This window comes from Oncorhynchus nerka, linkage group LG10 (genome assembly GCF_034236695.1).
Source record: "Oncorhynchus nerka isolate Pitt River linkage group LG10, Oner_Uvic_2.0, whole genome shotgun sequence".
Classification (NCBI taxonomy): domain Eukaryota; kingdom Metazoa; phylum Chordata; class Actinopteri; order Salmoniformes; family Salmonidae; genus Oncorhynchus; species Oncorhynchus nerka.
The window spans coordinates 46,357,193-46,373,842 of NC_088405.1; the positions used below are offsets into that span (position 1 = coordinate 46,357,193).

The following is a 16,650-nucleotide window of genomic DNA, read 5'->3' on the forward strand; positions in this document are numbered from 1 at the left end:
ACTGCTCGTGTGCGTAAATGAGCGTCTGTGTAGCCAGGTGCTAAAATAGAACTTGGTTCTATTTGTGAGGCTTGATGCGCTGCAAGTCCCGCCTCTCACATCTTCTCATTGGTTTTTAGGAGCATATACAGTTGAAGTCGGAAGTTTACATACTCTTAGGTTGGAGTCATTAAAACTTATTTTTCAACCACTCCACAAATGTTTTGTTAAAAACTATAGTTTTGGCAAGTCTGTTAGGACATCTACATTGTGCATGACAGAAGTCATTTTTCCAACAATTGTTTACAGACAGATTATTTCACTTATATTCACTGTATCACAATTCCAGTGGGTCGGAAGTTTACATACACTAAGTTGACTGTGCCTGATAGGCTAATTGACATAATTTGAGTCAATTGGAGGTGTACCTGTGGATGTATTTCAAGGCCTACCTTCAAACTCAGTGCCTAATTGACATCATTGGAAAATCAAAAGAAATCAGCCAAGACCTCAGAAAAAAAATTGTAGACCTCTACAAGTCTGCTTCATCTTTGGGACCAATTTCCAAATGCCTGAAGGTACCACGTTTATCTGTACAAACAATAGTACACAAGTATAAACACCATGGGACCACGCAGCCGTCATACCGCTCAGGAAGGAGACGTGTTCTGTCTCCTGGAGATGAACTTACTTTGGTGTGAAAAGTGCAAATTTATCCCAGAACAACAGCAAAGGACCTTGTGAAGATGCTGGAGGAAACAGGTACAAAAGTATCTATATCCACAGTAAAACAAGTCCTATATTGACATAACCTGAAAGGCCGCTCAGCAAGGAAGAAGCCAATGCTCCAAAACCGCCATAAAAAAGCCAGAGTACGGTTTGAAACTGCACATGGGGACAACGATCGTACTCTTTGGAGAAATGTCCTCTGGTCTGATGAAACAAAAATAGAACTGTTTGGCCATAATGAGCATAGTTATGTTTGGAGGAAAAGGGGGAGGCTTGCAAGCCGAAGAACACCATCCCAACTGTGAAGCATGGGGGTGGCAGCATCATGTTGTGGGGGTGCTTTGCTGCAGGAGGGACTGGTGCACTTCACAAAATATATGGCTTCACGAGGAAGGAAAATTATGTGGATATATATTGAAGCAACATCTCAAGACATCAGTCAGGAAGTTAAAGCTTGGTCGCAAATGGGTCTTCCAAATGGACAATGATCCAAAGCATACTTCCAAAGTTGTGGCAAAATGGCTTAAGAACAACAGAGTCAAGGTATTGGAGTGGCCATCACAAATCCCCAACCTCAATCATATAGAACATTTGTGGGCAGAACTGAAAATGCGTGTGCGAGCAAGGAGGTCTACAAACCTGACTCAGTTACACCAGCTCTGTCAGGAGGAGTGAGAAAATTCATCCAACTTATTGTGGGAAGCTTGTGGAAGGCTACCCGAAACGTTTGACCCAAGTTATGCAATTTAACAATTTAAAGGCAATGCTACCAAATATGAACTCAGTGTATGTTAACTTCTGACCCACTGGGAATTTGATGAAAGAAATAAAAGCAGAAATAGATCATCCTCTCTATTATTATTCTGACATTTCACATTCTTAAAAAATAATGTGGTGGTCCTAACTGACCTAAGACAGGGAATTTTCTAGGATTTACATGTCAGGAACTGTGAAAAACTGAGTTTAAATATATTTGGCTAAGGTGTATGTAATCTTCCGACTTCAACTGTATCCACGTGGGTGATTGAAAGATGAACAGAGGTCCACACTCCAGTCCAGTTGGTAGTGGTAATGCACCTTAAAGTTGGTTGCCAACCACATATAAAGTCCAAAGAAGAAGAAGAAGCCTGAAGGAGGAGAGATTACTAGAAACCAACTTGGTTTACCCTTTTATCTGTGGATGAATTGTCAGAGGACCTTGTGCATTTCAGGTAAAAAGAACAACCCAATGTTTATGCCCCATGACAAATTAGCTAAGCAACAGCAAGCTCAGATGCTAGATGTCAAGATCAAGCTTCTTGCTAAAAATATATATTTTCTTTTGAAATTAGCACCCTTTGTGTGCACATTCGGTAATACCGTATACACTGGGATGGTACAGAAACGGCAGTGGTGTAAAGTAAAGTAAAAATACTTGAAAGTACTACTTAAGTAGTTTTTTGGGGTACCTGTACTTTACTATCTATATTTTTGACCACTTTTACTTCACTACATTCCTAAAGAAAATAATGTACTTTTTACTCCATACATTTCCCTTGACACCCAAAGTACTTGTTAAATTTTGAATGCTTAGATGTCAAGATCAAGCTTCTTGCTTATAAATATATATTTTCTTTTGAAATAGGAAAATGGTCCAATTCACGCACTTATCAACAGAAGGTCATCCCTACTGCCTCTGATCTGGCGGACTCACTAACACACATGCTTTGTTTGTAAATTATGTTGGAGTGTGCCTCTGGCTATCTGTAAATAAATAAGAAATTGTTGCTGTCTGGTTTGAATTTGAAATTATTTATACTTGTACTCTTACTTTTCAGTATATTTTAGTAATTACATTTAGTTTTGATACTTAAGTACATTTTAAACCAAATACTTTTAGAATTGTACTCAAGAATACTTTTTCTGGGTATGATCATCTGGATACCATTCAACCCTAGCATATTTCATCGCTGACATGATGTTTTATGCTGTGTATGCTCCAGAGCGTGTGTGTATGCATGTGTGTGTGTGTATTGTGTGCGTTCCAAAGCTTGCGTGTGTGTGTGTGCGCTTGACCCCGTGCTGTGGCTTGTCATCCACCTGGATCAGAGTGTGACAGCAGTATGAGACACCCCGCTATCCCTTGCTCACTGCCTTTTATTAATCCCTGCACACACACACACACATATGCAGGAACATACACACACATGCAGGATCGCACACACACACAGGCACAAACACACACACGTGACACACACACTAATGCCTCCTCGGGACATCAGTTATAGATGCAGAGAGAGAGACATAGAGAGAGAGCGAGAGAATCTTCTGTTACATTAGATATATTAGATACAACTCAGCCACGTAGGATAACCCTGCGTATGCCAGTCTGTTCACATTCCCATCATGTAGGCCTAATTCCCTCCAACCCACTGGGAATTACATAACAGGACAAGAAGTCCTGTTGTTTTTTCTGGGAATGACAGTCAATGTTAAAACTGGGCAACACTTTACTGTAGGTGTCCTTATGCATGCATTCATTAAGCCATTATTACATCTATATACCACATAACATTTGTCATAAGCTGTCATAAGTAGTTTGAAATAGTTATGAGTCACTGCATGGGATGTTATTAAACTGTTTATAATGGGTGTTCAAAATGGCTGTTCATCCTATTGTCACATGCTCTAATGTCAACTGTTAATGACAATGGCTATTATTTTAGTCTACTTGGAGAATATCTTCTTCTTGAACTGCACTGTTGGTTAAGGGCTTGTAAGTAAGCATTTCACGGGAAAGTCAACACTTATTGTATTCGGCGCATGTGACAAATAAAATTTGATTTGATATTACACAGTCTGTATGACAACTTATGTCTTTACATGCTGCATAAGAGTCTTACATACCAGGTGTTATAACATGGTCTTATGTTATTTACCAACCTCTGTGTCACATTATTACATTGAATGGAATGATGGGCGTCATAACCATGTCATATGCCCTTATAGAGTGTGCACAGACACCTTAAGTAGAGTGACAATAATTTGATGAATTATAAAATGGTTATGAATGTGCTTATACTACAGGATTAGTTGAGTGTATCACAAAACTTTGCCATTCACAGTATCTCCAAAAAACATGGGCAAATGGCAGCACAGATGTACTTAGGATTTGTATTGATTTAAGGACACATAATATCAACAACTTGCTAAGAAAACACATACTTTTTTAAAACAAAACAGACAACAAAATCAGCATTGCTGGGGCACAACAAGATTTGTGACAACTGTGAAAAAAGGAAGATGTGCAGTAACAATGTATTGAAATCAGGTAAAAGGAGCTAGTTGATGTTGCATTTGCAACATTTCATTGGCCCACTGATGGTTAGCTATCTAGCTAACAACCTGCTTGCACTAGCTAGCTAAATTCACTAGCAACAGGTAGAATAAAAAATGTACTCAGTACAATATATACTCAAAATTGAGATAAAAGCGGTCCAATCTGCTTTTATCTCAATTTAAAATCATTTCTGGGTAATAATGATGTACTTTATTAATATAAGTTTCAAAAAGAACAATTTCTCAAGCAAGAATTTTGCTAGGACTGTCTGGGAGTGGTCTGAGTGGGGATGTAAAAACTGAAAACTACAGTAGTTATTATTTGCAGGACAGAGATTTTGAACTCTCTTTCTTTTCTGGTATATTAACAAATGTACCCCCTGGTGATGTCACCGGGTAGGCCAAAACTCCATTCCACCAAAATAGGGTTGAAATTTCACAGAGGGCTTTTCAAACAGCTCTTACTCTAAAAGGGCATTATTACTAAAAGTATTATCCAACCTCGTAGTGTGGAAATATATATAAAACACAGGAAAATCACGTTTGTGACTGCACTGGGCCTTAGTTCTGATCGATAAGTGCTTTTTGAGGTCAGTTAGATTTCAGTTCAATTATTTAAAAAATAATCACGGTTTGCGATTTCGGTATTTCGAGATTGACATTGGTCAATTAGTTGTTTTAAAAATGGGAAAATAGCCAAAACGTCAGTTACTACTGGGCCTATAACATCCTCTTTCACTTGCACTTTAAATGCAATTACCTTTTCATCTTAAAGCTGCAATATGTAACTTTTTTGGGCAACCTGACCAGATTCACATAGAAATATAAATAATAGATCTGTCATCTCATTGAAAGCAAGGCTAAGAAGTGATATGGGAAATGGGGATACCTAGTCAAGAACAGTGGGTTAACTGCCTTGCTCAGGGGCAGAAAAAGAGATTTTTAACTTATCTGCTCAGGGAATCGATCCAGCAAACTTTTGGTTACTGGCCCAACGCTCTTACCCGCCAGGCTACCTGCCGTCCCTGCTCTATGTACGTAACTTCTATGCTTCCCGTTCTTAAATTTTGTTTTTGCATCTTTTACTTTCGGTTTTGTACACCACATAACATGTGTACAAAACCAATGTTTTTGGTTACGGAAAATATTTTTCACAGCGGTTTGGATGGTAGAATGATTCCCTACACTATACTTGCTTGTTTTGTCACATAAACTGAACTATTCGAATTTTAGCAACCAGGAAATGGCGGAGCGATTTGTGCATAGTCCACCTTTTGATACATGTTATTTAACTCAAACTAACTAATGTTATTATTATCCATGTTATTTGCTTTAGCTAGCTAGGTTTTCCACATGATGAGCTGACATCTCTTCTCTTCTACCATCTTATATTAATCGGAACCCTTATTCCAATTTCATCGATATGATTCCCTGGCACAATAACTCTCAATAACGTTTAATTTGATCTCCAAACTGTTAAAGACATTTCAGGTATATGATTTGCTGACGCAAATGGACAGTTTTGCCAATCCAATGAAAAGTTATTGAGCCTTCTTGTGTCAGCGGATCATATCGCTGAAATCAGAAGAAGAAAGGTGGGACTTACCAATATAACAACAACACAGAGGCGAAAAGTTCACGTCACTGCAAACCAATAGCACATGGATAATGTTATTTAGATTGAGTTAAACAATGTGATATACAAAAGTAATTAAATATATGTGAAAGATAATGTATTGTGTGATATGCTGCAAAGTAAGCTTTATAATTCAGAATTACCCCTTTAGGAAGCAAACTAGCTTGCTAGCCATCGATGGGGGCACTGCTTGTGCTGTCATGCCACTATGGTGTGAATGGCTAGGTAACTACTCTCAAGTATACCGTCAAACAAAACACATTATTTGGACTGTGTAGAGCGCGGCTCTCCAACCCAGTTCCTAGTTACCTAACTAACTAGCTAGCTAAGTAGATAACTACCTACCCATTTTTTTTGTATAATATAGATGCTGTCTTTGTTACTGTAGCATGCACATCTTTTTCACAGCTGTCACAAATCCTGTTGATTTAGTTTAGTTCAACTCATCCCCTGGTATAACTGTTTTATAACATCTGAAATTAATGTCACTTTACTTCAGGTGTCTGTGCACTCTAAAAGGGCATATGACATGGTTGTGGAGCCCATCATTCCATTCATTGTAATAATGTGACACAGGTTAGTAAGTGACCATGTTATAACATCTGGTATGTACTCTTATGTAGCATGTAATAACATGTGACATAAGTTGTAATGCAGACTGTATAATAGTACTTGTAATTAACCGTTGACATTATTAGAGCAGACATCAGAGAGAGAGAGAGAGAGGGGAATAAGTGCTAATGGAATGTGGGTGTATAATGTAGGGCACGATGCTATAGTCCTCTTTTATCAAGCATAAAAAGAACGTCCTCCACCCCTTCCCTCCTTTTACCCCCTCACGTTTGCTGACATTTCTGGTATTTTCTTCTCCTTTTGTCACGTTCTGACCTTTAGTTCCTTTGTTTTGTCTTTATTTAGTATGGTCAGGGCGTGAGTTTGGGTGGGCAGTCTGTTTGTTTTCCTATGTTGGTTTTTGTTTTCGGCCTAGTATGGTTCTCAATCAGAGGCAGGTGTCGTTAGTTGTCTCTGATTGAGAATCATACTTAGGTAGCCTGGGTTTCACTGTTGGTTTGTGGGTGTTTGTTTCCGTGTGTGTGTTTGTCGCCACACGGTACTGTTTCGTTTTTTGTAGATTTCACGTTATCGTTTATTGTTTTTGTTTGAATGTTCATTTGTCTTTATTAAAACATTATGGACACTTACCACGCTGCATCTTGGACCGATCCTTACTCCTCTTCGGACGAAGAGGAGATCTGCCGTTACACCTTTGCTGTGTACTGTACTTAGATGCATTATTTGACAGAAATAACAGCATTACCTTTCTGATAATAGCTTTATTTTCTTGATATTTATATATTGAGTTGTGGTTCTTGTTGCTAGGCAGATTCCAGTGTTGGGGCAGAAAAGCCTCCAGTGAGTCAGTGTAAAGATATCACAGTCGGTGACATTTCACAGGTGCTGGTCTTGACATCATTGACACAATAACAAGAGAGACAGACAGGGTAGACAGGCTGTGCCAAGTGGACTGATGCTTTCACAGCATGTCTCTGTGTCAGAATACTGACAGGTACCGGAGCGCTCCGCAGAAAGTGGAACCAAATTTGACATTTCTGATAAAACACGTTCTCTCCCCAATCCATTGTCACCCCAACCCATTTTTCTCTCACTCTCTTTCTCTCTCCCTGCATTTCTCTCTCTTTCCATTTCTATCCATAATTGTCCCTTTATCTACCTTTCTCTCTCTCTCTCTCCTTCTACACCCATCCCCCTCTCCCTCCTCTCTCTTTCCTCCTCTCCTCTTCTCTCTCTTTCTCCAATCTTTCTCTCCACGCTGCATCAGACACTAATGTCATCATCTGGGATCCCCTCTGAGCATATTCTCCCATCACCAGTGTTAATAACCATACTATACCCATACATCCCCTCTTACTGGACCCACTATGTGTAGCTAGGGAGGATAAAGCAAGGATAAAATGTGTGAGTGAAAAATAAAGAGAGAGCGAGAGAGAGCGAGTGAGACAGAGAGGAGAATAAAAACAGAAAGAGAGTCATAGGAATTATATGAAAGTCTCTCAGGGGAGATAGTCTGTGTTGGACGACTCTTATTTCTATCATGGAGCGTCACTAAAGGATGTGACTACAGGAACATTTATAACAACTTGTTAGATGGCTATTTATATCAACGTTTTAATCCAGGTGGTTTAGAGGGAAAGGGAGGGTGTCATTCTGTCTTCCTGTCTCTGCCTACTATAAAACAGCTAACTGAGGGCAAAGGTTAGCTCCCACATTTTAGTGACCCTGAAAAATAGCACAGGTGTCTTTTGAATTTAATATAATTTTGGCACAGTGTCGGTACCTTTTTAAGGAACTCAGGGTTGTTCCAGCGCCTCTAAAGCCCATATCACCACCCTCTATATCTTGTTGATGTTCTCTTTGTTTGGTAAGCATGATTTTAACAGTAACACGGACAGATTTATGAACATGCTACACTGCTGAGTAAGCATTCAGGGGGAAAAGGGAAGTGTGGAGGAGAGGAACAAATCTATTCGACGACAACATGGAGGAAGCTGTGTTCTTCTGTGATGTGGCTCGGAGTAAATCTGAGTGGATTTCTTCTGTGACTAACATGTTTTATTTTCCTTTAAAAAAAATGAGTAGCATAACATGACACCGCACATAACAACATAAAAATAAGAAATGAAAAGAAAGATATGTTGTATTGTCAGAAACAGTACACTGGATAGGTGCAGTGAAAGGTGTTTCACCGGGTCAGCCATACTATTAGCGTACCCCCCGAGTAAATTATGGGTAAGGCACATTTGAAGCCCAAAACGTCATGTTATCTCCAGGTCCATGTTCTGTTATAAAGCAACATCTGTGTATAGATAGATCTGTATATCTTTCCTTAACCTCGTACTGCTCTCTTCGCTCTGCAGTATTACTGGCTGTTCGTCCTGTCCCGAGGCTTGGTGGGGATAGGTGAATCCAGCTACTCTTCCATCTCTCCGACAATCATCGGAGACCTCTTCACTAATAATAGCCGAACCATGATGCTCTCTGTCTTCTACCTGGCTATCCCCCTGGGAAGGTGAGTGGTCCCTTAGAACAACCCCCCCCCCCCCCAAACATAAGATTATAGTCACAATATGGAGATAATAACATCTCTATGGCCTCACCTGTCACAGGAAATGGAGGTGAATGGTGATAGTGATGATGGTCTGTCTTTGAAATGAATATTTTCTATTCAATGTAGAATATGTCAGTTGGGCATTGTCTTTTCCCCCTTCTTTGAATTCCAATGCATGCTGAATATCAATAGCTGAGCTCTCTGAGACAGACCGTCAGCTTGCAGACATTTAGGGGAAAGGAATCGAGGAGAGGAAGGCATGGCGAATAGAATTTGACTGAAAGTTTATCAGTGAAATTATCCTTTCTCTCTGAAGGTCAGCAGACATCCCCATCTAGCCAGTCTGCCTCTTTGTGTCTGTCTCTACCCACCCAGACAGACACAAACCCCACCCAGGCAAACAAGGGAAGAAATAGAAGAGATCTAAATAAAGAAGAGATTATGAAATAGCTGAGAGACGTTCTCAGAGGGGAAGGGATGGAGGGAGTCTTTTTTTAGATAGTAAGGGCTATTAAGCACAAAGCTCTGGCCTTTTCAGTTCATTCAGTTGGAAAACGGAGAGGAGGAAGAAAACAAACAAAGCAGCGGAGTGCTAAAAAATGAATGCGGTCCCGTTCGGTGGAAGGATGGATGGATGTGGTGCAGAGCAGAGCGGCACCCAGGGTTTAGGCTTATTTATTGTGGAGAGTCCCCACAGTGCACTGCTTCAAACCTCTGCTGGGGATGCGGCTGAATGATGCGGCAGGACACTGTTTTGTTCCCATCTCACACAGAAGCAGCTCCAGTCAGACACACAGAGAGACGCTATGTGAATGAGAAACACACTGCAGTCTCACAGAGTCGCACAGAGCCAGGCCATTGCTAGGCTATATCTAGCTGCAGTCCTTTCAATCATTTTACTTTTGTCCATCTTGAAGCATTACCTACATCGCCCTATTAGTTCATATGATGTGATAATCGTGTCAATGAATCTGCATTTTATGATAGATACAAATGTAGCTAACATAATACCACTACTATATAATGTTCGGTTTGTTCTGCATCAAGGTCTTCGAAAGCCAAGTCAACAAACAGGTCACTGACCATCTCGAATCCCACCGTACCTTCTCCGCTGTGTAATCTGGTTTCCGAGCCGGTCACGGGTGCACCTCAGCCACGCTCAAGGTACTAAACGATATCATAACCGCCATCGATAAAAGACAGTACTGTGCAGCCGTCTTCATCGACCTTGCCAAGGCTTTCGACTTGGTCAATCACCATATTCTTATCGGCAGACTCAGTAGCCTCGGTTTTTCGGATGATTGCCTTGCCTGGTTCACCAATTACTTTGCAGACAGAGTTCAGTGTGTCAAATCGGAGGGCATGCTGTCCGGTCCTCTGGCAGTCTCTATGGGGGTGCCACAGGGTTCAATCCTCGGGCCGACTCTTTTTTTCTGTATATATCAATGATGTTGCTCTTGCTGCAGGCGATTCCCTGATCCACCTCTACGCAGACGACACCATTCTATATACTTCCGGCCCGTCCTTGGACACTGTGCTATCTAACCTCCAAACGAGCTTCAATGCCATACAACACTCCTTCCGTGGCCTCCAACTGCTCTTAAACGCTAGTAAAACCAAATGCATGCTTTTCAACCGTTCACTGCCTGCACCCGCACGCCTGACCAGCATCACCACCCTGGATGGTTCCAACCTTGAATATGTGGACATCTATAAGTACCTAGGTGTCTGGCTAGACTGTAAACTCTCCTTCCAGACTCATATCAAACATCTCCAATCGAAAATCAAATCAAGAGTCGGCTTTCTATTCCGCAACAAAGCCTCCTTCACTCACGCCGCCAAACTTACCCTAGTAAAACTGACTATCCTACCGATCCTCGACTTCGGCGATGTCATCTACAAAATTGCTTCCAACACTCTACTCAGCAAACTGGATGCAGTTTATCACAGTGCCATCCGTTTTGTCACTAAAGCACCTTATACCACCCACCACTGCGACTTGTATGCTCTAGTCGGCTGGCCCTCGCTACATATTCGTCGCCAGACCCACTGGCTCCAGGTCATCTACAAGTCCATGCTAGGTAAAGCTCCGCCTTATCTCAGTTCACTGGTCACGATGGCAACACCCATCCGTAGCACGCGCTCCAGCAGGTGTATCTCACTGATCATCCCTAAAGCCAACACCTCATTTGGCCGCCTTTCGTTCCAGTTCTCTGCTGCCTGTGACTAGAACGAATTGCAAAAATCGCTGAAGTTGGAGACTTTTATCTCCCTCACCAACTTCAAACATCTGCTATCTGAGCAGCTAACCGATCGCTGCAGCTGTACATAGTCTATCGGTAAATAGCCCACCCATTTTTACCTTCCTCATCCCCATACTGTTTTTATTTATTTACTTTTCTGCTCTTTTGCACACCAATATCTCTACCTGTACATGACCATCTGATCATTTATCACTCCAGTGTTAATCTGCAAAATTGTAATTATTCGCCTACCTCCTCATGCCTTTTGCACACATTGTATATAGACTCCCCCTTTTTTTTAAATTTTTTTACTACTGTGTTATTGACTTGTTAATTGTTTACTCCATGTGTAACTCTGTGTTGTCTGTTCACACTGCTATGCTTTATCTTGGCCAGGTCGCAGTTGCAAATGAGAACTTGTTCTCAACTAGCCTACCTGGTTAAATAAAGGTGAAATAAAATAAAATAAATAAAAATCAACATTTCATAGGAAAAGTTCCCAGTTGCTAAACTTGCTCTGTCATTGAAGTGCTTGAAAGAGAAACCAGCAAATGCCAGCAACACTATAATCCTTTATTATGGAAATTCCAATATGACATTACATGCAGTCAACTAATAGTATCGATGGCAGATTGAATGCAGTTGGAGAGACAGACAGGAAAGAACATAAATGTTTCCTCTGAGGAGGATGGTATGCTGAGCCTTTTGATATCGCTCGGCAACAGAAACAATAGGAGGTGAAAGAGTTGGGCCTCAGTAAAGAGCCCAAACATCCTATAGCACTCTCCCCCTGACTGTTTATCTTTACCAGGGTTGTTGTGACCATTTCCAGGAAGTGACCCCAGGGTTTACAGGAAATGGGTTCCCCCTTCAGTAAAACCCCTCAAGTTAACCATAATAGCCTAATCTATAGACTTGGCCTATGAAGAGTATAGGGCTGCATCCTAAATGGCACCCTATTCCCTGTATAGTGCACTACTTTTGACCAGAGCATAGGGTGCCATTAGTGACAAAACCTGGGTGTCCTACCCTACCTCCCCAGAGCTAGAGGGGTGATAGTATTTTTCATGCTTGTATGAGTTTTAGTGGTGGTGTGGAACTTCCCAAACACTCTCTGGGTGGACTCTGATAAAATGATTTAGCTATCACTCAGTGGAAATACAATGTACTGCCTGAGCCTGTTCCACTGTTATTTCTGGAGCACTAATCAGTTTAGCACGACAATGTAGACTGTTTCCCCCCCTAGTTCCCCGTCCTGTCCCTCTGTGTGCGTGTATGCGCGCACCTATGTTTGCGTGAGTCTGCACTCCCTCCAGACAGAGAGGCCCATTGAATCTTTCATAACCTTTTGAAAGCCTAATATGCTGATAAGAACCCGATTGTATGGCCTTGTTGGCTGCTCCAGACCATCCATCAATCTATCCCTCCTAATGGTCTTAATCGTCAACACACAGTCTCCTGGCCCAAGGAGCTCTGGGAACAGAGGAAGTAGAAGTGTGCGTGACATGGAATGTTGGGTCGGGGGGAGACGCCCAAGTCAAGGAGCCTGATACAATAGACCAATTCTGGTTTTATGGGACGAGTGGGGTACCAACATGTACAGACAGACCAGTATAAACAGACCAGTATAAACTTAGACTTCCCACACTTCCAATAAGACAGCAATAGGTTCAAACATAGTTGATATTGATATCAGATATTGACAACAAGGGAACATCCTTCTTTCATCAGTAACTCATCATCCTTAGGACTAAATTAACTTTTTTTCAAAGCTGGAGAAATGGGGACAAAATGGTCTAACATGGACATCTGAAGGGGTCATCCACTTCAGCTAATAAGGATCCTATTGGCTGTTTTATCAGATAATCTCCCCATCTAAACATGTCAATCGGAACAGCCCTGTCTTGCCTTCATTGATTATCTTCCCTCTCTATACCCTCTGGGCTCTATTTTATCAAACCTAACGCAATGGTAAATCTAAGCGCTGACAGAAACGCTATAGGTTTTGTTGGTATAACAGAAATATTTGAGCTATTTTCATAGCCGTTATTACGAGCGCAAAAGCTGGTGGTGGCGTGAAAGGGCTGGGTTTTGATGAATAAGCAAGTTGTAGGTGTGACTAGGGCTTGGCCACTAACTACCCAATCAAGGCATTCCATGGCTTAATACTGTATGCGTTTGTCTCAAGTTCTGTAGGTTATTGACAATATTTGTGTTGTCATCAATGTTTTTGTTCTAGTCCATTGTGGATTAATACTACAGTTTATTAAATAGCATAGGCTACAGTAACGAGTGATTTTGAATAGACGATTGTTCGTCTTTGTTAACCGGATAAGAAGCGCTCTTTAGAAATGGGAATGATACAAGCCTAATGGAGTATGCACTGCAGGTAGGCCTATGTGAATTGTGAATAATGCAAAAGGCATGTCTGCAAAAGCCACAAGAGTAGACCATTTTGTAACATTTTATGGATAGGCTACTTGGCTAATGCATGGTCAGGATAAGAAAGACACCAGACACATTGCTGTAGAACCAGCTTTCGTGATAGTAAGGAATGGGTAGCTTACTATAAGAGCTTGTTTTTAAATCAAATGAATTGGAAAATAAGCAATTGTTACAGGAAAATAACTGAAATATTTCTACAGTAAATACAAGTGTCACTTGATTATCTCATCTCTTTCCATGATAGGCATACAGCCTACAATATAATAACAGGAGATGGCTAAAATAATGTACAGCATACATAAATAACAAGAGGATGTCCGCTCACTGTTTTGCTGCTGCCAAACTTGATCTTTTAAGATTTATTTCAAAGCGGTCTCACAGGCCAAGCCCTTTATCGATAGTCTTGACTACTTTGCAAATGCATTGGGCAATGACAGAAAAAAAACAATTGAGAGGAGGGGACGCTGTGGATGTTTTTTTTTATCAAATGAAACGAACATATGTTTCTAAATTTCTAAATAGGTTTATGGGTACAAAAAACACATCTCTCTTGTTTGACATTGGATTGACTGCGCTTCCGTTTCCATCCGATATCCAACCGCGTTACCACTAAGACCAACTTTCGGGTGGTCATAAATATCCCAACCAGCGCATACTGAAATTGCCACCTCAGATATTTGTCACTCCTCCCACCTCAGCGCAAGCAAGCTCCTATAAAACAAGTACATTACCAATCCTGGTGCTAGGGTTTGACAATAGAAGAGCGCCAATTTTAACAGGTCGAAATTGCAAACAAGCGTGCTTTTGACAATTGCGCTGGTTTTAACGGCAGCCGAAAAGTGAGCCCTCTGTCTTTGTCCTTGAAATACGGTGATGTTATCTGCTACTGAAGGGATTAGTTTGGCGTGTGTGCGCGCACGTATCTGCTATTGAAGGGTTTAGCTCGGGAATAGAGGGGGTTTGATGTAATCTGATCTAGGGTCAATTCCTTCAGAACATGTGGTTATGGTTAATATTCTACTGTGGAACAGATAGAACAGGCAGAACACCTTCTGCCTGATGACATGTGTTGATCAAATCAATGAAGTAAATACGTTCTTCAGGTGGAATCACACATTCTTCTGGTGAGGGGCTGACAAATGAAAGATCAATTCAGTCAGACAACTTTACTTAACTGTCATTGTATTGACATGTACTGTATGTTAAAGAAGCACGCCCTTCTTTGAAAAACACACCTAGATTAATGACCGATGCAGAAACCAGACTGGACTCTGATAGCATTGATAAATAGAGTGACAAAGGTGTGACTGAGTGAATAATAGCATGTCGTTTTGTATTATCTGTCTGTGTGTTGTGTAGTAATGACAATTTCAGAGACACAAGGCATCATGAGAAATTGGCTGCACACATTGTAAACACACAACTGCACGTACGCACTCACACAGTGACAGACAAGCAGCTACTGGGGCTTTGATCAGTGACAGCATCATATCCCGTCCACATCAAGGACCCAAACCCAATCTAACACTACACACTCATTAAGCCTCTTAACAGAGAATAAACATGATATACAGAGGCTGAGAGTGAAAAAAAAAGACAACAGAGCTTTAGGTCACTTAGTGACAGTATCCAACAGTCTGATTCTGATTCATCAGTTCTGAATGTATTCATACCACAAGAAGAATGTTTCCTTTCCACCCAGTATGTGAGTGTGTCTCACGTGGAAGACAAATGCAGACATCCTGATGACTCAGAAGTGAGGACAGCCGTCCTGACAGAGGTGTCCTAGAGGGACCATCGACAGTTCAGACATAACAGCAGAGTACAACTCTCTACACAGATGGGTTGACTCCCGCAATGTACCAATGTGGTCTGGATGTAAACAACGCGTCTGTATGTAAACAACGTCAGTTTGGCATAGAGGGAAAGGCGGAGTTGGGATATCCAGCGTTCCTACATCACTGCCTTATCAGCTTGTTGACCTAACGTAAAACATCCCACGGACATTTTAAGCCGCTCCTACCCAAACTTGTTATTTGTTGGGGGAGTTGTCTGTCTGTTTTTTCTCCTTTTTCGAAGTTAGCAAGAGTGTCCATCATTAATCCCAGACGTAGTCACTGCTGTTGTCTAGGTCTAGGTTTTCCAGACTACTTCCCCACTTCTGACGTCTCTGAGAGAGAGACAGAGTCAGACAGAGAAAGAGAATCAGACTGACAGTCAGACAGACAGAGAGACAGACAGAAAGTCAGACACTTCCCCACGCAGACAGCCTATCACCAAGTCATGGGGCTGAGGTCATCATCCCAACATGGGGGCTTGTTAATAATTTACCTCCGGCAAGTCAACAGACAGCAGCCAAAACAGATAACAATGCCAGGAAAAGTAGGGAAAAAGTGCATCAGGAAGAGCACGTTGTATGACATTTCATAATTGGGATTAATCAAATATCTTAGAATGTGTGTGTGCTGTGCTCCTTCTGAAACTCATTCCTATTTGAATTCTCTCTCTCTCGGTCTCTCTGTGTGCCATCCAACTGGGGGATGCCTGCTCTGCTATCAAGTGCAAGGGCTATCTATCTGTCTACCTTAGTGGCTCATTCTGGAGTATATTGTGAATTTCTATGACTCTACTCAGCCGTTTTGTTAGAGACCGTGATCAAAAATCTAAGAAAGAAAATTGAATGTTGAATGTTATAGTGTAGATTGTGGTTGGTTTTATTGGATTGTTCTTATTCTTTATCCAGGCAGAAATGTCTTACCTATTGTCTCCTTCTCTTTGTTTCCTCCAGCGGGCTAGGCTACATCCTGGGCTCCAGTGCAAAGGAGGCTGCAGGAGACTGGCACTGGGCATTGAGGGTAAGACCACCATCATCACCTAATCCTTGCATGCTGACCACACCGCTCGTGTTGCAAAATAAATGTACACATTCATGTTATTCAATCATTGCACTGCTCGTGCGCGTCAACGAGCGTCTGCGTATCCAGGTGCTAATTTGTGACGCTTGACGTGCTGCAAGTCCCGCCTCTCCCATCTCCTCATTGGTTTTTAGGAGCATATACCCACGTGGGTGATTGAAAGATGAACTGAGGTCCACACTCCAGTCCAGTTGGTATTTGTGACGCTTGACGTGCTGCAAGTTCCGCCTCTCCCATCACCTCATTGGTTTTTAGGAG

General features: G+C 41.5%; 1 protein-coding gene across 1 annotated transcript in view; it reads left to right on the plus strand.

Moving 5' to 3' along the window:
* The window catches only part of spns2 (SPNS lysolipid transporter 2, sphingosine-1-phosphate), a 144,047-nt gene that overhangs the window by 75,231 nt on the left and 52,166 nt on the right, over window positions 1-16,650 (plus strand). Inside the window, exons 4-5 of the mRNA XM_029670037.2 lie at window positions 8,599-8,750; window positions 16,266-16,332. Of these exons, the coding sequence (XP_029525897.1) occupies window positions 8,599-8,750; window positions 16,266-16,332 (219 nt within the window). The remainder of the gene's footprint in view (window positions 1-8,598; window positions 8,751-16,265; window positions 16,333-16,650) is intronic.